The sequence below is a fragment of the Podarcis erhardii genome (genome assembly GCF_964252035.2).
Source record: "Podarcis erhardii genome assembly, chromosome: 1".
Classification (NCBI taxonomy): domain Eukaryota; kingdom Metazoa; phylum Chordata; class Lepidosauria; order Squamata; family Lacertidae; genus Podarcis; species Podarcis erhardii.
In genome coordinates, this window is record NC_138497.1 from 119,293,952 (window position 1) to 119,315,173 (window position 21,222).

A 21,222-nucleotide genomic window follows, 5' to 3' on the forward strand; every position below is an offset into this window, starting at 1 on the left:
ATGGGAAACTACCCTTCAGATAGATACCAATTGTGCTTTCTATAATGTATGCACAACTTACTAGATAGCTCCTGTCTTGATTATTCCTTGCAACACTGGCATTATGTTCACGACGGCTGCTATCGTTCATCCGCTTCTTGTTGAGTTTGCAAGTTACCATGACAGTATTAGAGACTACCAAATATTCCAGAATTCAGCTGAATTCAGTGAAATTAAATTGCTTTCATTCTACTACTTGGCAGCTGGCCACATGTTTATAGAAGATAGAGCATAAACAGGAAGTTAAATATGTATAGAAGTATTTAATAGGCTAGAGCAGCAAGAAATATCAGCTCGGAACAGAAAGTATACCACATTTTTAAAAAGAACTAATATGTTGTTATTGCTCCAGTTTCTTTTCATTCTTAAGAAGCTGAATATATCCAAATATTTTAAAAGAAATACGATAATAGTGCAAAGAAACATACCCATAGCAATTAGATGTCAAAAGTACTATGTGCATAATGTCCAAACTTTCTTAACAACCTGAGGCCTGTTTCATTTTTGCAAAAATCAGTGCGAGTATCAGTGGCATTAAATTAGGAGGCAGGCTGTGCTTTATTAACAACTTTCATTTACTGAAAAGCAAAATTCATCAAAAGTTTAAGCACTTTCAAATACCACTAATTTCAGCAGGAGAATTGAGGACTTGCTTAAGCCTCTCCAGCAATTCCATTTTGCCCAGATCATGTTCAGCGTTTTTGCATTAATTGCAACTGCTGATATAAAAGGGCTGGATCCAGAGATGTCCTGTGCGTGTGGCAAGGCACTCCCACAAGTCAGCCTCACTGAATTCTCCATAATTCCCTATCCCACTACAGCCTCTGTACCCCATCATATGCCATTCCAGACAGTCCTTCAATTCTCAGAACCAACTTTGGTGGTGGCAGAAAAGTCCCACTACATAAGTGAAGTTCAACTCATCATTTTTGGGAACCAATTCATTATGCCTGAATATTCTGAAGAGAGGCAAATATTCATTCTTGGAACTCCATCTAAAGAATAACATATTTATGCACTACCAGATTTGAGATTTTCATTCAAACTTCCTACAGAGGGTAAAAACACAAGGCACAAGCTAGCCAAATGTAAATGTTATCAAGTGCCACTGATTTTAGTGGGAGATATTTAATTATGTGCTAAACTTCCCAATTAATATTAATGAAACTCAAGCTGGATCATGTATGAAATTAAATGCATGTGGTTTGTTAGAACTATGGTGTCTAATATTAGAAGGCTCAAACTGTTTGATTCCTAGGAAAAAAGCATGATCACGTTTTATCTAGTATTCCTCACATTGTAATGCTGTCTGTGCTAGTGCAACTGATTCCCAGATAAGGTCTACAACATTGCAGTTCTTTAATTCAACTAAGTTTTCCATGGAAGTCTCATTAAAATGCTTGGCAAGTGAAATTGTACAATACTTGAACAAGCTGTGCACTGACCTTTTTATATAAAATCTAGAACTTGACACACCAGATCTACCTGCTGAAGCAATTTAAGATGGAATGATTGAAATGAATTTAGCATACTCACTTTTTTAAACGAACGCTGCTCTAGAAAAGACGTGGTTTTCTGACTCCTGTTTAGTCAAATTGTGTGCTCCCCCATACAAAATACTAGAGCTGTACTGTAGTACACCAGACTTACACAGTCCTAACATGAACTGTGTACTAAGGCTATCTTCTGCACACCACATATTGTCCCATATGGCTATATACTGCGGAATGTAGTCATGTCTTTTGGCTCACTACTTGGGACACACCAGTCATCTGCTTCATGATTCGCTGTGTAATGTTTCCAAGCTGATTTGTTATATACCGGCAGTCTTTCAACAGATTCTGTTGATAAAGCCTGCAGAGAGAAGGAAAGTGCCATGTTCAATATAACTTAGGCATCATCAGATCCTGCCTTTTAAATGGAAAGGCGTTTGTCAAAGCGGGTGATAAATAACATGCCTTTATGAAGATAACAGCATCTGTACCATAACCCTCTAGCGAATAGAGCTTCAGATCTCCTTGGAAGTACTGAGCATAGAGACGGGATATAGGCAAGCCGTAACCAAATCCAGCCTAAACATAACACACACACACAAAAACCGACAACAAGAGAGTTAGCTAAAACATATGAAAAACAAAAATAGTAATGGGAGGAATTCCAAGTTGCACTCTTCTGATCATTGCACCAGCGCAAGCATTTTAGCTTGCCATCCAGAATGGCTCCCTTCCTTCCTTCCTCCCTCCCTGCGATGTTCTGTGGCCGCCTTGACACACCCCACCAGCCAATTTTGGGGGGTGAGAGGGAAGGACAGTGGAAACCCCCCTCACGTCCTTGTGTGAGCTTCTGCTAGTGGGACTTGTCTGTTGAATCCCGCCCAATATAATCAACATTTGTTAGAGCAAAAGCATTCTGTTGCTGGACACAAACATGAGAAAAGGGGAGTTACTTTTACAGTGAAAAGACAAAACTGCAGGTAGGTGTTCTCTAATAATCTTCCCGATCCGTGCCAATGGCTTCCTATCCAGATGAAACTGAAGCTTGCAGTTTTTTATTTTTATTACATTTATAACTTGCCTTCCTTGAAAGGAGCTCAAGGTAGCATACATTTTTATTCCCCATTTTAATCTCACAACAAAGCTGTGAGAAAGACCCAATGTCACTCAGTAAGCTTCAACACTGGGGATTTGAACCCGAGTCTTCCAGGCCCTTGATGCAACATCCTTAACCACTAAGCCACACAGTTAGGCCTTCCTCTCTTGTTCATTCTTCTGTTCAATTGCCCTTGAAAAAAAGCTGTTCATTTATCCCTATTGCATCTGCATGCAAATTTCTCTTATGATAGGATCGCATGGGCATCTGTACTGGATATCCAGTAATTTCACTGTGTGACATGACTGGCATTATCAGATGTATAACCACTAGGCATAAGGAAAGACAAGTGTTAGATAATGTGGTAGAAGATAGCACAGAAACTCAGATGAAATGTAAGAACAAGCAGACACAGGACCTAATGGTGTATGAATTTGTCTCGCTGAACAATGCTCTTGCTGTGGAGTATAAAAAAATGCCCAGATAAGCCACCAAAACAATATAGGCACCAGCTCACAGAATCTTCAACCTTAAACTTATTAGCATTTAAAATAGTTGCACACCACTCTAGAAAGCAGGGAGCAAAAATGGCAGTGAGGCTGTTCTTGCCCATGAACTGGAGCAAGTTACATGCATCATTAACTGCACAAAGCAGGTTTTTGCTGATGGACCAGTGCCTTGCTAGAGCCTGGTTTTCTTCACTGAAGTTTTTTTGCATGTGGAAGTTTGTTTATACATGCAGCAGTGGAACTCTGTATACTGGCTTTAGTTAATAATAACATTCTGGCCCATATTTACCATAAGCAATGGATCTGTGTATGGGCAACCTACAGCCAGTGTGGCCTAATTTCATGTGGCTCTTTGCCTAATTTCAAAAGAGTTCTCTGCAAATTTACATCGGGCAAGAGTGATCTGTCCTTTCCTTGGTAGCCTGCTGGGTAGGCAAGAAATGGAGAAGGGTGGGGAGAGAAGCAAGAAAGAGCAAGAAGCTCTGCATGTACCCACTACTGGCTTTTGCCCCCCCCCCCCACATTACCCCAAAGGAATGCTGCCCTCAACCGGAAAAGCCCCCCCCCCTTAATGTACAAGGAAATATTTTGTTAACCACTTCAGCTAACTAATTTGCCAACTGCCAATGCAAGGTATCACATAAAAATGGCCTACATACCAGAGGTGTTGCTCGCGATGTCTCAACACGGGGACGGGGTGCAGTTGAATACATGTAGTTAAACAGCCGATCTATTTTCCTCAAAGGAACACCACCGCCACGATCACACATCTAGAATGGGGAGGGGGGATTAGGACTTGGGGACGCTTCATGCCACACGCTCTAGATCTGGCTAAAAACAAACACTGGCATACCCAAGCTTGCATTAGAAATATACACCTTGTATATTTTATTATGTATTTAATGTTTTTATACTGTGCTTTTACCTGGGGAACCGCCCTGAGACCTGCGAGTATAGTGTGGTATACTAACTGAATGAATGAATGAATGGTGAATGTTGGCCTGCATGCACAAAATGTACTTCTTCAGGACAATTTATGCACTGCTCTTCAGTTAGTTTGGATGTTCAAGACAGTTAATAGAATAATAATAGGCAGCTAATAGAAATATAATAATGCCAATCATACAAAACCAAAGATTTCTTTTTCAGTGCCAAATAAGTAAAAACAACAGAAAACATTTCAATAGCAACCCCAATCTACAAAAGATATAATCCCCACAAGGTCTGTTTAAAACCAGGTATGGACCACAAGCTGGGAACCCAGCAGAGAGTGTCAGTTAGAATATTTCACAGCTGAGGAGGCAGCAATCGAGAGTCTGCTCATACAACCATCCACTGAACCTAAGATGACACAGGGACATAGTGCAGGGTCTCCAATGTGGAATAGGACATTGGGAAGCTACATATGAGAGGAGATGATCAAGAAATCCTAGGCCCTGGCCATCGCTGCAGATGAAACAATATTGTAGCAATGCATCCTACTTGTCTGGCTCTGTTTAAAACCCTGGCAGCCTTTTGGATCGAGTTTCAGAACGCTCTTCAATGGCAGACAGTCCACTCTTGATATTACTATGACTGTGACCAGGCCTGTTCAGTTCAAGAGGGGGCTGCAGCTGGCGAAAAGCACTCAAGACCACAGCTGCCACTCAAACATCCAAGAATAATGATAGATCCAGGAGCGTCTCCCAGCTGCTCATCTGAATGTTATGGGGAGCACAACCACGTCCAAAATAGACTGAAGTCCTCATCCTGGATCAGAAGATCCCTGAATTGGCAAAATACTCTAGCAGTCCTGTTTGAATCATATATGCTGCTTCCACTTGCTATTTTATGACCAGGTAATTCGTTAGTAAATAAACACGCAAAATGCCCATGGTAGGTAAATGCACATCAAGATGAAAATTACTGGAAAACCAGTGCTTTAACTGTTTGCCAGGACTACGAAGTGGGAAATGAGAGAGTAAACAAAGCCATTACCTTCACAGTTAAATCCTCATTGCCTAATGTGACGTGGACATGAATTGGAGGGTAAATGTCTCGATCCGCATGATGTTCCATTGTAGCTCTCATTGCATTCTAAGATTTCAAAACACGGAAGTAATGGCCAAATTACATATCTGTACAGTCATACCTTGGGTTGAAGTAGCTTTGGGATAAGTATTTTCAGGTCGCGTGCTGCGGCGACCCGGAAGTAATGGAGTGCGTTACTTCTGGGTTTCATCACTCGCACATGCACAGACGGTCAAAATGACGACCTGCGCATGCGCAGAAGCGGCAAATCGCGACCCACGCATGTGCGGATTGCGTTCGCTTCTGGATGCGAACGGGGCTCCGGAACGGATCCCGTTTGCATCCAGAGATACCACTGTATATCATTTTAGCTTGGTAATTTAATAAAACAGTTCCATTTAGCTGTGATCACATAATGATTCAAAAGATTTTAGAAGAAACTTGTTCTAGAATACATTATAAAGTTGCTTCCTGCTTTGTAAACATTTTATGAAGCTACCCAACCGACTTGACTAGTATTTGGTTATTTCTGTCTTTCAAGATTGAAAGGTATTTCATGGATGCAGTGCTAGAACGGGAACAGTAGTCTGAATTCTGTTCCCTGCCGTTTTAGAATTTAAATACGGGCAACAACATATATTTTGTATTTTAGATATGAAATCGAGTCCCTTTACTTGCAGAGCAATCCATGGAAACAAAATCTGGAAGACAACTCTATCATTCTCACATGCGACCCTGTGCATTCCCCTAGGGGTGGGGAATCTCCAGATGTTAAAAGGGAGTCATGACCACAGCTGCCACCTAAACATAAGAGGAATAATACCGGTTCATGCATGGGGGCACTCCACTTGACTGTCTGGCCAATGGTCATATATGACAGGGTTGCAATATGTCCGGTATTTCCTGGAAATATCCGGAATACTGCGTGTGGGTGGGAATCGGTGAAATGTCTGGGAAATTCCAGATGTATGGCAGCCCACGTTATTGCAGTCGTCTTTCCTGATTTTCCATAACAATAGCTGAGAAACGGCAATTTTTGTGCCACTATGCAACTTTGGGCAAAACTAAGAAAGCTTAACAATTTTGCCTGACCCCCTCAAAAGGCTCAACAACTGTCCAGATTTTCACTGTTTGTAACATGGCAACCCTGGATATGGTAAGAGTTGTAATCCAACAACCTCTGCAGACCCACATTCAAGTCCAACTCCAGTCCTGGCGACCACAGCTTGATGTGAAGCCCTAAAGGTAAAGGGACCCCTGATCATGAGGTCCAGTCGTGGACGACTCTGGGGTTGTGGCGCTCATCTTGCTTTATTGGCCGAGGGAGCCGGTGTACAGCTTCTGGGTCATGTGGCCAGCATGACTAAGCCGCTTCTGGCGAACCAGAACAGCGCATGGAAACGCCTTTTACCTTCCCGCCGGAGCGGTACCTATTTATCTACTTGCACTTTGACGTGCTTTCGAACTGCTAGGTGGGCAGGAGCTGGGACTGAACAACGGGAGCTCACCCCATCGTGGGGATTCGAACCGCCAACCTTCTGATCGGCAAGCCCTAGGCTTTGTGGTTTAGACCACAGCACCACCCATGTGCTATGACCTGAAGCCCTACTATGCCTCAAAAATCAGCCTGCCCTTCTCTGGGCTCCTTGGTGCACTGGCTACTTCCCTATGAGATTATGTTCACCCGAGTCTTTTGAAGGGAATGAAAATAAACAGAGACCTCCTTCATGACAGTAGATTGTGTGTAAGCCTCAAGCGCTTGTCTTTAAAAGTGATATCACCCGCCTACTCTTTTTTTCAGCGTATCAAATGTCAGGAATTGCCGTGTTTGTCTTGTCTCTTGACGGTTTGGCAACAGAAAACAGAGAAAGAGGATCCACAACATATCAGTGTGTTTTGTACAAACCTTGAAAAGTTCAAAAACCATGTAGTAGAGATGTGACGGGACATAAACCACCTGCATGGGCTGCCCTGGTGATTTTACTGTAAAAAGAGGGGAAGAAAACAACAACCGAGCGCTGAACTATCAGTTTTGGCAAGGCCTGACTGAGCACGACTAAACAGTGTGGCCCTCTTAGACTTTTACAATGGCTTAGATTCAAAAAGCTTATTTAGGCATGCCAAACAGAGCTTGTATATTTATCCAGAGCTATTTTTGGATTCCCACCTGCCCCTTGTTGAACACAAGCAACCTCTGCCCCCGATACCATATTAAAAATTTATTCTGAAACTTCAAAAATAATACTGTATTTTTCGCTCTATAAGACACACTTTTTCCCTCCTAAAAAGTAAGGGGAAATGTGTGTGCGTCTTATGGAGCGAATGCAGGCTGCGCAGCTATCCCAGAAGCCAGAACAGCAAGAGGGATTGCTGCGCAGCGATCCCTCTTGCTGTTCTGGCTTCTGGGAGTCAGAATATTTTTTTTCTTGTTTTCCTCCTCCAAAAACTAGGTGCATCTTATGGTCTGGTGCGTCTCATAGAGCAAAAAATACAGTATGTTGGAACTAAGCACATAAATGCTTATTTGGATCCAGGTACATAATATTTGTTTTTCTATTTTATTATCTGTCTAAAAGATGCCCACTCCCCAATTTGAGAAAGTATATTGGAGGTATACCATAAATGCTGTCTCTGTGGCTTGTGTGTCACAGGGCTTGCACACATAAAGACACATCCTTCTTGCAATAGTAACCACTGAAGGTTGTTGCAGCTCTTTACCTTTTCAGTAAAAAGTCGCACATGGTGTATATATTTCCGATTTACTCTCTGCCCAGCGAAATAAAATCCTGATCTGGCAGCATTACAGGGCTGTGTTAAAGGTAAAGGGACCCCTAAACATTAGGTCCAGTCGGGGACGACTCTGGGGTTGCGCCGCTCATCTCGCTTTATTGGCCGAGGGAGCTGGCGTGCAGCTTCCGCATCATGTGGCCAGCATGACTAAGCCGCTTCTGGCGAACCAGAGCAGCGCACGGAAACACCGTTTATCTTCCCGCCAGAGTGGTACCTATTTATCTACTTGCACTTTGATGTGCTTTCAAACTGCTAGGTTGGCAGGAGCAGGGACCGAGCAACGGGAGCTCACCCCGCCGTGAGAATTCGAACCGCCGACCTTCTGATCGGCAAGCCCTAGGCTCAGTGGTTTAACCCACAGCACCGCCTGAGTCATGCTGAAATGTGTTCAGAATGTGAAAGTTCCAAGTAAACCTTAAATAGGTCATTTCAAAGAAGTATTCGAAGAAAAAGTATCGCTCACAGTGTAGCTGTTGCAGTTATCACTGTAGGATAAGTGGTCTCACAACAAAATGTGCTTGGCGCAGTTATGAACCATGGTGTAACTCATGGGTAGGCAACCTAAGGCCCGGGGGCCGGATGCGGCCCAATCGCCTTCTAAATCTGGCCCGCACACAGTCCGGGAATCAGCGTTTTTTTCCATTTATTTAAAATGTATCTCTGGGTTATTTGTGGGGCCTGCCTGGTGTTTTTCCATGAGTAGAATGTGTCCTTTTATTTAAAATGCATCTCTGGGTTATTTGTGGGGCACAGGAATTTGTTCATTTCCCCCCCTTCAAAATATAGTCCAGCCTCCCCCCCCCCACAAGGTCTGAGGGACAGTGGGCCGGCCCCCTGCTGAAAAAGTTTGCTGACCCCTGGTAACTCGACACCGAAAGCTACTTCACAAGTTCATGCTATGAACTTTTCCCGGCGAACCCTGCAACACGCAGCACGTTTCTTTCACTGTGCAAACACGATGCAGAGACCTGCAGCCACCCAAGGTCCCCCATAGCATATTTCTATAATGAAATCGGCATATATGGACACATCATGTTTAAGGCTGTGCCCAGGATACCCGATTAACATTCTACGCACCAGAAGCAGCACCTGTTCGCACTGCAGACTGAGCAAGACAGTCATCACACGCGTGATGCCCAACCAATGGAAAGATGAGCACTACTACCGCAGACACAGTCTAAAAAGGGAGACCTGCACAAAAAAGTGGCAGCGTGTGATAAATCCTTGCCAAGGACTTGTGACTTCCTTTAATAACCCACTCCACTTCCTGTTCTTACCATTTCTCTCCTCGAGTACAAGTTCTGGAGAATTCATGTAATACAGGTCACAAAGGGTCTTTGCATTTTCATAGCCGTCTGCAAAAAAATTAAACCACAACAAGTTTGTTTAAAGGTTTATACTTCGCAGCTCTGCACAATATCCTGGCGGCGGTTTTTAAAAATGTCAGGAAACAGATTAATGACAGCCCAGCTCTTAACTGTTCAGGAGTGAACTGCTGGCGACTGCAGCTGACACCAATTATGAATATTTCTGGCCACAACAACTCAAGTTACTAACTACAGCTGCAGGCATGCCTCGATTCGGTGCAAAGAACAGAAAAAGTGTATGGTAATGCAGATTTTAATTTCCAGAGCTTTCTTTTCTTTTCTTTTTTAAGAAAGGGGGGGAAAGCCAAATATATTGTCCCTGAGGTTGAACGTGATTGAAAGTGTGTGAGCAATGTTTGGTAAAATCTCAGAAGCCAGAGCGGATTAAAATTTCCGGTAGCCTTTCACAGCCCCCCCGCCCCCGGTGACCAGCCAAATACCGTATTTTTCGCTCTATAGGACTCACCTTGTTTTAGAGGGGGAGAACAAGAAGAAAAAAACCTCTTCCTCTCTGTGCGGTGCCCCTTCAGCGAAGCAGCAGGAGAAACAGAGCCCTTTCCATTTCTCCTCCCGCTTTGCTGAAGGGGCGCTGCACAGAGAGGGAAAGCTGTGCAGACAGGGAAAGCTGCGCAGCACCTCTCCAGCAAAGCGAAGCCAGGAGAGCAAGAGGGATCGGTGCGCACCAACCCCTCTCGCTCTCCAAGCTTCAGTGAAAGCAACGCGAAGTCTCCGGAGCGCAGCAGGAGCGCTCCCACTGCGCTTCAAAGGCTTCGCGTTGCTATCGCTGAAGCCATGGAGCCTGCATTCACTCCATAAGATGCACACACATTTCCCCTTAACTTTTGGAGGGGGAAAAGTGTGTCTTATAGAGCGAAAAATACGGTACACGCTATAAAAAGCATAGGGAAGTAACCGTGATCCTATGCACGTTAACTCTGTTGTCAGTCCTGTTTAGATCCATAGAGTTTACTCTCCAGCAAGTAAGTGAAGTCACACACTCTCTCTAGTTTAGGACTAAATTACAAAAATTGTCTACAAGTTCTGTAATTCAGCTTTTCTTTATGTATAATTTGGCTCAACTTGTCGAGAATTCTTCCCCCTTTTTTGGCAAAGTATCACACAATCCTGATTATAACCACCAGGATAACTGACAACACGAACGATGTTAAACACAGTCAATAGCCCGTTTAGACTGCCACCAATGATTTGCTATTACATCTGTTTTCCTTGATAAGTCTACCTGATGTTACCTTTTATGACTTCAACCACATTGCACTTAGGATCAATGCTTCCAATGTGTTTGGGATGAGCAGGGTTGACCTTGACTTTCCCCCCGAACAACAAAGCTGCCAAATGGAAGAAGATAACAAGTGAATTCACAATTTATGGGCTGCAAGAGCAGCAGCTTTTACATCGGGAAACAAACAATTAATATATTGTTTTAAGAACAAAACTGGGAAGCGTTTACAGACAAGGGAAATGCTAAAACACGGTGCCCAGTATACAAGCCCCTGGCTTTGAAAGAAAACCACTCTCAATTGCTCTACACATACGTTTCATCTCTGCGATTAACTGAAGTACTTACTGTGCTGATTAAGAAGCATTCTGATTGAAATACGGCTCATGAAGAAGCGGTCTAAAAAATACTGCACATTCTGACTGGTCACTGGATCAACACCATAGTGGTCCTTGTACTCTATCACGCCCTGAGCCATGGTAGGAATGACATCGTTGTGACGATTCCGGATTGTTATCACAGTATCTGTAAAACTGAAACCAAGTGCACGCCCTGTGAAATGGGTCTAAGGCGCATTAAAGGCCCTAGGTGGCGAAAATATGGTCTTCCATATATTGCTGTACTACAACTCCCACTGACCATGCTGACTGTGGGCTGATGCAAGTGCTGAAGGGCAATATTTCCCCACCCGTGCTCAAGAGTCACAGCTTCCACTTAACTATTCAGTGCAAAAAAAATAAAAATAAATGGTCTTTTTAAAAAAGTATTTTGCTATTCAATAAATCATCCAGGAAGCAAAAATTGACTAAAAATTTGAACTTTCAAATACAGTGGTACCTCGGGTTAAGAACTTAATTCGTTCTGGAGGTCCGTTCTTAACCTGAAACTGTTCTTAACCTGAAGCACCACTTTAGCTAATGGGGCCTTCCGCTGCCGCCGCCACCACGCAATTTCTGTTCTCATCCTGAAGCAAAGTTCTTAACCTGAGGTACTTTTTCTGGGTTAGCGGAGTCTGTAAGCTGAAGTGTCTGTAACCTGAGGTACATTGGTGCCTCGCAAGACGAAATTAATCCATTCCGTGAGGCTCTTCGTATAGCGGGTTTTTCGTCTTGCGAAGCAAGCCCATTGACAGCTTAGCGGATTAGCGCTAGTAGCGGTTTAATGGCTTTTAGCGGATCAGCTGATAAGCGGCTTATCAGCGGATCAGCTGATAAGCGGTTTAGCGGCTTAGGAAAAGGGGGGGGAGGGGGAAAAACCCGCAGGAACTCGCAAGACATTTCGTCTTGCAAAGCAAGCCCATAGGGAAATTCGTTTTGCGAAGCGCCTCCAAAACGGAAAACGCTTTCGTCTAGCGGGTTTTCTGTCTTGCGAGGTGTTCGTCTTGCGGGGCACCACTGTACAACTGTATGGGTCTGTCTGTGATGGCCTGGGATTCCGATTCAGAGGATGAACCAGAGGAATCCCAGCCTGCACAGGAGTCCCCGCCTCCAGGGCCGGCTGAACTGGGGCAAGGCCTAGATGCTGAAGAGCCTGCACCTGTGACAGAGCATCAGGAGCTGGCCCCAGGTGAAGCCCTTCTGGCCCCAGAGGGGCTTGACGACTCAGTGGCCACAGGTGAGCCTCCTCCAGGGCCCAGTAACCCTTCGGCCTCTCCTGATCTGCAGAGGCTTAGGGCAGAGAGGCGAAGGGAACTGGTTGCCCCCAGGAGGAGTGCTCGCCTTAAGGCCAGAGGAGGCGGGGCTCCTGGGGGTCGGGACCGCCCCCGGCCTTAGAAGAGGATAAAAGCCCAGTCAGCCTGGCCCCAGGTTGCGGGAGCAACGTCGTTGTTGGCTTTGGACCTTCCTGTGTTCCTGATCCCTGCTTGGCCTCCTGTTCCTGACTATCCGGTGTTCCAGTTCCCAGCTCGGCCTCCTGTTCCAGCGTACCTGTTCCCCGCCCGGCTCCCCGTCTTGGACCTCGCCCCTCTTCGTGTGGACTCTGCTTACACCCACGGTACCTTCCCCCGGGACCAGCACAGTTTGCTCCCGCCACACCCGCACTCCCCCTTCGTTGGGGTGCGTTCGGGAAGAGCCAGAGGCCATGGCTGACCAGGCGGCTGCGCTGGTGGCATTGGCCCAGGAAAACCAGGCCTTGACCCACACCGTTCAGCAGCTAAGCGATGTGGTTGCGGCGCTTCAGCAGCGGTTGGAAGCCTTTCCAGATCCTGGGGCCGACGCCCTAGCTCCAGGCAAGTACCCAGTGGCCTTGCCAGAGAAATTTGATGGGACCCAGGCCAGTTTTCCCATGTTCCTCGCCCAGGCCAAGTTGTACATTCAGGGGCGAGCCCGGAACTTCCCTGACGACCGCACCAAGGTGCATTTTTTAATCAGTTTGTTAAAGGACCAGGCGGCCAAGTGGGCTTTGCCACTGCTCCGGCAAGACTCTCCTTTGCTAACGGACTATGTGGGGTTTTGTAACCACTTAGAGACTGCGTTTGGTAACCCACTGAAGGAGAGCCAAGCCAATCGGGCGATTCGTCGGTTGAGACAGGACAAGTCCACAGCCGCCGCCTACGCCACAGAATTTCGGCTGTTGGCACAAGACTTGTCTTGGAATGACTCTGCACTACGGGACCAGTATCTTGAGGGACTGTCGGACGAGATACTGGACCAGTTGGCCATGATGGATCGTCCCACCACACTGGATACCCTCATTCAGCGGAGCCTGCAGATAGACGATCGGTTGGAGGACCGTCGCCAGACCCGGGACCGCCAGCACTCCCGACTCCTGGCGCCAGTCCTTCCCAGCAGGTCCACGCCCACAGCCGAGTTGCCAGTCGAGCCAACGCCGCTCGGGGCTGCGCGACCTCGGCTCTCCCCCTCGGAGAAGTCGCGGCGTCGGGAGGGGAACCTGTGCCTTTACTGCGGTGGGGGTGGACATTACGCCCGTTCCTGTCCCGAGAAGCTACCAGTCGCAGGGAAACCGCCAACCTCGGTAGCCGAAGGCCCTAGCAACGTGGGGTCCCAAACCATGCAAGAAGGGCCCTCACCAGTAGAATTGCGACATCTCATGGTACCGGTGCGTCTCTACCCTCCAGGTGGGCCCTGGATTCTTACCCACGCTTTGGTAGATTCGGGGGCAACCCGCTCCTATATGGACGCTGCCTTTGCCGCGCATCATCAGGTGCCACTTCAGAACAAACCAGAACCGGTACAGGTGGAGGCAATTGACGGACGGCTCCTGCGTTCGGGTGCCGTCACTCGGGAGACCCAGCCCTTGGTCCTGTGTCTCCAGCAGCACCGGGAGGTGCGAACCTTGGACATTGCCTCCATGCCCCGGTTCCCCCTGGTGCTCGGAATGGACTGGCTAGAGGCTCATAACGTTCAGATTGACTGGGTCAAACGGACCGTACACTTCCCAGATCCATGTTCCCATGCTCAGTCGCAGATGCTAGCGGCCGCACCCACGGAGGAGGCAGCACCCACGCTCCCAGCCGTGTACCGGGACTACCAAGATGTGTTCGAGGAACGGGGGGCAGACCAGCTGCCGCCGCATCGGTCTTTTGACTGCGGCATAGACCTCCAGCCCGGAGCGCCCCTACCGGTGAGTCGCTTATACTCTCTAACAGAGCCAGAGCGCGAGGCTTTGCAGGACTTCTTGCGCAAGAACCTGGAGCGTGGGTTCATTAGGCCTTCCACCTCGCCTACTGCGGCACCAGTGCTCTTTGTTAAGAAGAAATGTGGGGAACTCCGTCCTTGCCATGATTACCGAGCCCTGAACAAAATCACCATCCCAGACCGGTACCCCTTGCCCCTTATTTCGGAGTTGCTGGAGCGGGTGCAAGGGGCACAGGTGTTCACCAAGCTGGACCTCCGGGGGGCCTACAACTTGATTCGGATCCGAGCAGGGGATGAGTGGAAGACAGCGTTTGGGACCCGGTACGGGCAGTTCGAATACTTGGTTATGCCTTTTGGTTTATGCAACGCGCCTGCTGTGTTCCAACGCTACATCAACCACGTGTTCCAGGATTTGTTAGACAAGTACGTGGTGGTGTACTTGGATGACATACTGGTTTACTCCCGTGACCCGGCTCGCCATGAGGGACATGTCCGGACCGTGCTGCAGCGCTTGCGTGAGCACCGTTTGTACGCAAAGCTCAGCAAGTGCGAGTTCCATCAGCGGACTGTGGACTTCCTTGGTCACCGGCTCTCTCCAGATGGGGTGCAGATGGACCCTGGGAAGGTGGCAGCGGTTCGAGAATGGGCGGCACCCCGGAACCGCAAGGACCTACAGCGTTTCCTGGGGTTCGCCAACTACTACCGGACCTTCATCGCAGATTATGCTCATCGCACCACCCCGTTGACCCGGCTACTGCGCCCAAAGACGCCGTTTTCCTGGGACGAGGAGGCAGAGGAGGCGTTCCAGGGGTTGAAGGCCTGTTTCCAGAGGGCGCCGATCTTACAACATCCTGACCCCTCTCGACCCTTTGTGGTGGAGACCGACGCCTCCAGTACGGCTCTCGGTGCCGTCTTGTCTCAACAGAATGGACCTGAAGCGCCACTCTTGCCCTGTGCCTTCTATTCCCGCCAGCTCCTACCAGCGGAGCGTAACTATACTGTGTGGGAGCGGGAACTACTGGCCATCAAGGTGGCCTTTGAGGTCTGGCGCCACCATCTTGAGGGGGCACGACATCCGGTGGAGGTGAGAACCGACCACCGGAATCTGGAGTACCTCCAGACCACCCGCAAGCTGAACCAAAGACAGATCAGGTGGGCGTTGTTCTTTTCCCGGTTCCAGTTCCGGATCCGCTATATCCCTAGCTCTCAGAACCAGAAGGCAGATGCCCTGTCCCGGAAGCCTGAAGACAACGCAGACACGGTACAGCAAGCAGAACCCACCACGATCCTACCTCCAGCTGCGTTCCTGGCCACCCAGGAGGCGGAACCACTGCAGGCTCGGGTGCGGGAACAGCAGCGGGTCGACGCTTGGGCCCAGGAACGACTCCGGGAGCTGGCTGAAGGGTCCAGCCCACAGTATCCGGGGCTGGTCCTGCATCAGGGCCTTCTGCTGCACCACGGCCGTCTGTACATCCCGCCAGGGCCACTGCGGCTGGAGGTTCTCCGGATGGCCCATGATGCCCCAGCAGCGGGGCACTTTGGACGGTATCGGACCACCCATCTGGTCAGTCGTGAGTTTTGGTGGCCCCGCCTGAAGGCCGACGTGGCTCGCTACGTTGCTGGTTGTGATGTCTGCCGGCGCGCCAAGGGTCCTACCGGGCGACCCCCCGGCCTACTTCAGCCATTGCCAGTTCCACCGCGCCCTTGGCACACGGTTTCGTTGGACTTTGTAGTGGACTTACCCCCGTCTCGTGGCTGTACCTGCCTTCTAGTGTTCTCCGACCATTTCACCAAGATGGTGCACTGCACCCCCTGCCCATCTGTACCCACAGCCAAGGAAACCGCTCAGCTGTACCTTCAGCATGTCTTCCGCCTGCATGGCCTACCAGAGCGCGTGGTGTCCGACCGGGGCGTTCAGTTCACATCCCGGTTCTGGCGAGCATTACACCAGACCCTCGGGACAGAGGTCTGCCTCTCGTCAGCCTACCACCCACAGACCGATGGCCAGACGGAACGGGCGAACGCGGTGCTGGAGCAGTACCTCCGGTGTTACTGCAGCTACCAGCAGGATGACTGGGTCGACCACCTGGCATTGGCGGAGTTCGCCTACAACAACGCGGTGAATGCATCCACCCAGCAGACCCCGTTCCAGGCCAGTTACGGTTATCATCCACGGCTGTTTCCAGATGTGCTGCCGGCATCCGCGGTCCCGGCGGTGACGGAGTGGCTTCAAGAGCTCCAGTCCCAGCAACAGCTTTTGGTGGAGCAACTGCACCAGGCCAAGGAAGCGTACAAAGCCCAGGCCGACCGCCACCGCCAGGTGGTGCCGGAACTTCGCGTCGGTGACCTGGTTTGGCTCTCCACTCGCCACCTCCACCCCTCTCGACCTTCGCGGAAGTTGGACGCCCGCTTCACCGGCCCGTTCCCTATCGTGGACCAAGTCTCTCCTGTAGCATTCCGTCTCCGGTTACCCGCAACCCTGAAGGTTCACCCGGTCTTCCACAGGTCCCTGCTGAGTCCGGTGGCCCCACCCGACGAGTTCCACCCGAACCGTCCCCGTCCGCAGCCAGTGTTGGTTCAGGGAGAGCCTGAGTATGAGGTGGAACGCATCCTGGACTCCCGATACCGCAGGGGAAAGCTGCAGTATCTCATTGACTGGAAGGGGTATGGACCGGAGGACCGTTCCTGGGAACCAGCGGCCAACGTCCACGCACCTGCCTGCCTCCGAGAGTTCCATGCGACGTACCCCGGCAAGCCGGGTCCGGACCCTCGGTTGAGGGGGGGGCCTGGGAGGGGGGATGGTGTGATGGCCTGGGATTCCGATTCAGAGGATGAACCAGAGGAATCCCAGCCTGCACAGGAGTCCCCGCCTCCAGGGCCGGCTGAACTGGGGCAAGGCCTAGATGCTGAAGAGCCTGCACCTGTGACAGAGCATCAGGAGCTGGCCCCAGGTGAAGCCCTTCTGGCCCCAGAGGGGCTTGACGACTCAGTGGCCACAGGTGAGCCTCCTCCAGGGCCCAGTAACCCTTCGGCCTCTCCTGATCTGCAGAGGCTTAGGGCAGAGAGGCGAAGGGAACTGGTTGCCCCCAGGAGGAGTGCTCGCCTTAAGGCCAGAGGAGGCGGGGCTCCTGGGGGTCGGGACCACCCCCGGCCTTAGAAGAGGATAAAAGCCCAGTCAGCCTGGCCCCAGGTTGCGGGAGCAACGTCGTTGTTGGCTTTGGACCTTCCTGTGTTCCTGATCCCTGCTTGGCCTCCTGTTCCTGACTATCCGGTGTTCCAGTTCCCAGCTCGGCCTCCTGTTCCAGCGTACCTGTTCCCCGCCCGGCTCCCCGTCTTGGACCTCGCCCCTCTTCGTGTGGACTCTGCTTACACCCACGGTACCTTCCCCCGGGACCAGCACACTGTCTCTGTTAGCATAGCCATGATCATTTTGAGAGCAAGGTCCATCAACCCTTGTTATTTTAAACGCTTAAGAAAGATGTGTCTACCTCTGACTTCTCTTCATTCAGAATAGTCTGAAGACCGCCCTTAACATCTGTTCAATGGCATAAAAGGATGACACTCATCTTAAAGCAGAGTAACATCTGCACACAAAGAGTTTAGAGAATCCGTTGCCACAGTATATTCAGATGCATTAAAATGCACTTACCAAGAAATAGCTTCTGCATCTTCAGCACTTTTGTCCTTGAAATCAAGGATCTCCTGAAGGCTCTGGACGTACCTATAAACACAATTTCCACACGGTTGGCCTTTGTCATATATATAGTCTAGCTGAAATTATTAGCCATTTCCTGCTAACATTTTCTAACAAAGTCGAGATCATTAACTCAGTAAAATAACATTGGAGAGATTCTTACCAACTCTGGACGAGCTGAACGGAAGGTGTTTTGAGAAGATTGTCTGGAAGCAGACTTATTTCTTTCATTATGTTTGCTAATCTTACTGGCAACTCCTGTCGCAGAAACATAAACGAAGTTTTCTCACATGCATTGTCAGATCCTAAAGGGGGAAAAATATAGGAATCAAACAATATCTGCAGAACCACTGGATGTTATTTTATAAAGGGAACATTGAACCCAACTATGGAAATGTGCAAATTCACGAGGAAGAAGGAAATGTGGGGACAGAATTTGTAGTTATTCACACACACACACACACACACACACGGAACATTTAAATTCTAAATGGGGAACCCTTTTCCTGTGAAGGAGGGCTACATAATGATTCTTATTCTGACAGTTAATTTATTAATCACCTTCTAAACCACTGCCTCAATGCAATTTACACACAAGATAATTAAAAACACAAAAACAGCAGATGCATACAAAACATGACTGAATCCTGAACATTTGGTAGTAAAAAACTATTTAGCCAGCTGGGAAAGCCAGTTGGGACATAATTCAACAGGAATGCTGTTCTATTCCACAGGTCAGGGACAGTCAAATGAAAAGGCCTGCTCTGTGGAATATGCAGCTGTTCCTTACAGGGATCGAACCTGCAACCTTGGGGTTATCAGCACCATGCTCTAACCAACCGAGCTATCCATGAGCCCATTACAGTAATCCAACTCTGAAGTTACCAGAGCATGGGCAACCAAGGTCAAGCCATCTCAATCCTGGAATGGTTGTAACTTCCTAACCAACTAAAGTTGGTAAAAGATGACTTCTAGTCATCCCTACATCAACTTGAGGGTAATCTGTTATGGACCACAACCTGGCAGTGGGCAGGTCTCCCTTTTTCTTTCTCTCTTCCTCCAGTGGGCTGCAAAGGGAGGGTCAAATAGCTCTTGCTATTCACCTTCTTTCCGTTACTCCATCCATTTGAGCTGTTACCCCATTTCCCCTCTTCCTACCCTACTCCCATCCTTTCAGACTCATGTGTCACCTGCCACAATTAAATTAGGTTGAGGTCTGCATTAAATTAGTAACATTGATTGCTATCATAAGGGATTTGGACAAGAAGCAAGAACGTAGCTTTGCTCAAGTTTAGCAGAAATCCTTGTGTACTCTATGAGCAATGAAACAAAAGCCACTGACATCGCAATATATTTTTCTTGCGTAACATTGTGGTAAAGCTAACAACACACAAGTGCTACAAGAAAAAACAACCACCCCACACTCTTTAAGAGCGGCAAAATGATTTTTTTCATTTCCTAGCAATAATATCACAGTATTAGCTAATGCTCAATTTAGAGCTCATTCACCACACTTGCCTGATACATGTCAATATTTGGAGATACACATTTTCCTTCACATTTTTTACACTACTGAGCACTGTAAACACCAAACACGGAGGTGTACTTAGAAAAGCGAAATTATCGTCTAAAGTCCAAATTAGTCCTCATAATGCTTCTGCTATCGGGTACACTGTTCGAATACAACATATCAGCTGCCATGTCACACATGGTAGTGTTAAAAGAGTGCTGCAATTAGATACACTGAGGCAAATGGCAGCCTACAAACCAGATTAGATTTGAACAATATTGCTGAAATGTTTTTAAGATATTATAGAAACCTGGCGCTTGCAGGCTGATATCATAGGACGTTACTGCTTCTCAACAGATAAGGGTGTAGAGTTTAGCACATGTTGTATAAAACATTCAGCAGGGCCACGTGCAATAAATAAGGAAAAGTAGCCATTAAAACACACACACACACACACACACACACACACATACATGTCCATTTCATATATGGTCCACTCTGGGGGGAAATTAACAATATGGAATCCTGGCTTTAGAAGAGGTCTCCGCACACTATGATTGGGAAGTGCAGGCCTCTGCAATAATGACAACCAGGACAGAAAACTGTCCCAGGATAAAAAGGGCCATCACTTACTGAGCAGAGAGAAAAGGTGCTAGATTCAATAAAGCTGAATTCTTTGCAGGGCAACATCACACCTCTCTACTCAGACTCCAGAAGAATCCCTTCCTCGCCTGTTAAGGTGGCTGCGTGGCAATTTCCTTTTGCTGGAAACAGCCGCTTTGCACACTAAGCAAGAGAATTTGGGCGCGCGTGTTAATGAAAGCTCTTAATTAAAACTTGCACCGCCAACCACAAGCGTGTTTACTCAGCCTCGAGAATGCAATGTGTTGTTGTTGTTGTTGCTGCTGCTGCTGTTGCAATAAAAGCGCGAGCCTATTTGCAAAGCTAAGCGGGGTCAACTTGGATGGGGTCCCCGCCCGCGTGTCGACATTCCTGCACTGCCAGGGGTTGCCCTAGATGAGCCTGGGGGTCCCCCTTCCAGCTCTGCGCCTGCCGCCGCAGCATTACATTTGAACTCTCAGGCAACTCCGGAAGCAGCAGCCTAGTCGGATTTGTTTTGCTCGAAGCGACAAGGCGAGGCCTCCTCCTCCTCCTCCTGACCTGCAAACCCAGAACCCGAATGGGAGCGGAGGGAGGCGGCACAGAGGACGCCCGTTCCCATTGGCTGCCCGCACCCAGGCGCCTGCCATGGCTGAGGGAGGGAGGGAGGGAGGGTCGCTGAGGGGAGGCCTAGCGTCCTCCGACCCCCAAGCAAGGTCTGCAAGGGACGGTGTCCCACGGCGAGAAGAAAATGGTGGGCCGCTGGGAGGGAGGGAGGAAGGGCGCGAGCAAACCAAAGGGGCGCCGCGCTTTCGCACTGGGTTGGCGGCGGCGCTCACTCACCGAAGTCGAGGAACTGCTTCATGGAGAGGGGCGACGGGGAGAAGCGGCAGTAGAAGTCCACCTGCTGAGGGATAGTGGCCGGGGAGACGCTCCTCAGCAGCGCCCGGAGGAGCCTCATGGCGACCCCTTGGCGCGGAGAGGCGCGCAAGGCGCACCGGGGCGCACGGGAAGCTGCGGCGCGGCGCGCTCCGCTCTGGTTGTGGGCCCCCCTTCAGGTCGTCCCCGCCGCCATTTCCAGGCTCGGCAGCTGCAAGCCGAACAGCTGGTGGCTTTCCCGGGCAGGTTCTCTGCTCTGTGCGGAGATAGAAGGGAGGAGGTGGGCGGCGGCGGCGGCGACAGGCAGGGACAAGGGGCCGGGCGACAAGAGCGGCGGCGGCAGCAGCAGCGCCGCCTCCTCCTCCTCCTCTCGGCGCCCAGCCAAGGAGGGGGGAGAGGCGG

At 49.0% G+C, this 21,222-nt stretch overlaps 1 protein-coding gene across 1 annotated transcript; it reads right to left on the reverse strand.

Moving 5' to 3' along the window:
• Positions 1 to 568: 568 nt before the first annotated feature.
• On the reverse strand, positions 569 to 21,177 carry PDK1 (pyruvate dehydrogenase kinase 1). The gene is made up of 11 exons (XM_081844623.1): positions 20,785 to 21,177; positions 17,995 to 18,136; positions 17,787 to 17,858; positions 10,890 to 11,074; positions 10,555 to 10,650; positions 9,215 to 9,292; positions 7,054 to 7,130; positions 5,115 to 5,213; positions 3,797 to 3,907; positions 1,998 to 2,111; positions 569 to 1,893 (listed from the first exon to the last, which is right to left on the reverse strand). The coding sequence occupies exons 1-11, from the start codon at positions 20,900 to 20,902 to the stop codon at positions 1,753 to 1,755; spliced, it is 1,233 nt and encodes a 410-aa protein (XP_081700749.1). The 5' UTR covers positions 20,903 to 21,177; the 3' UTR covers positions 569 to 1,752.
• Positions 21,178 to 21,222: the final 45 nt, after the last annotated feature.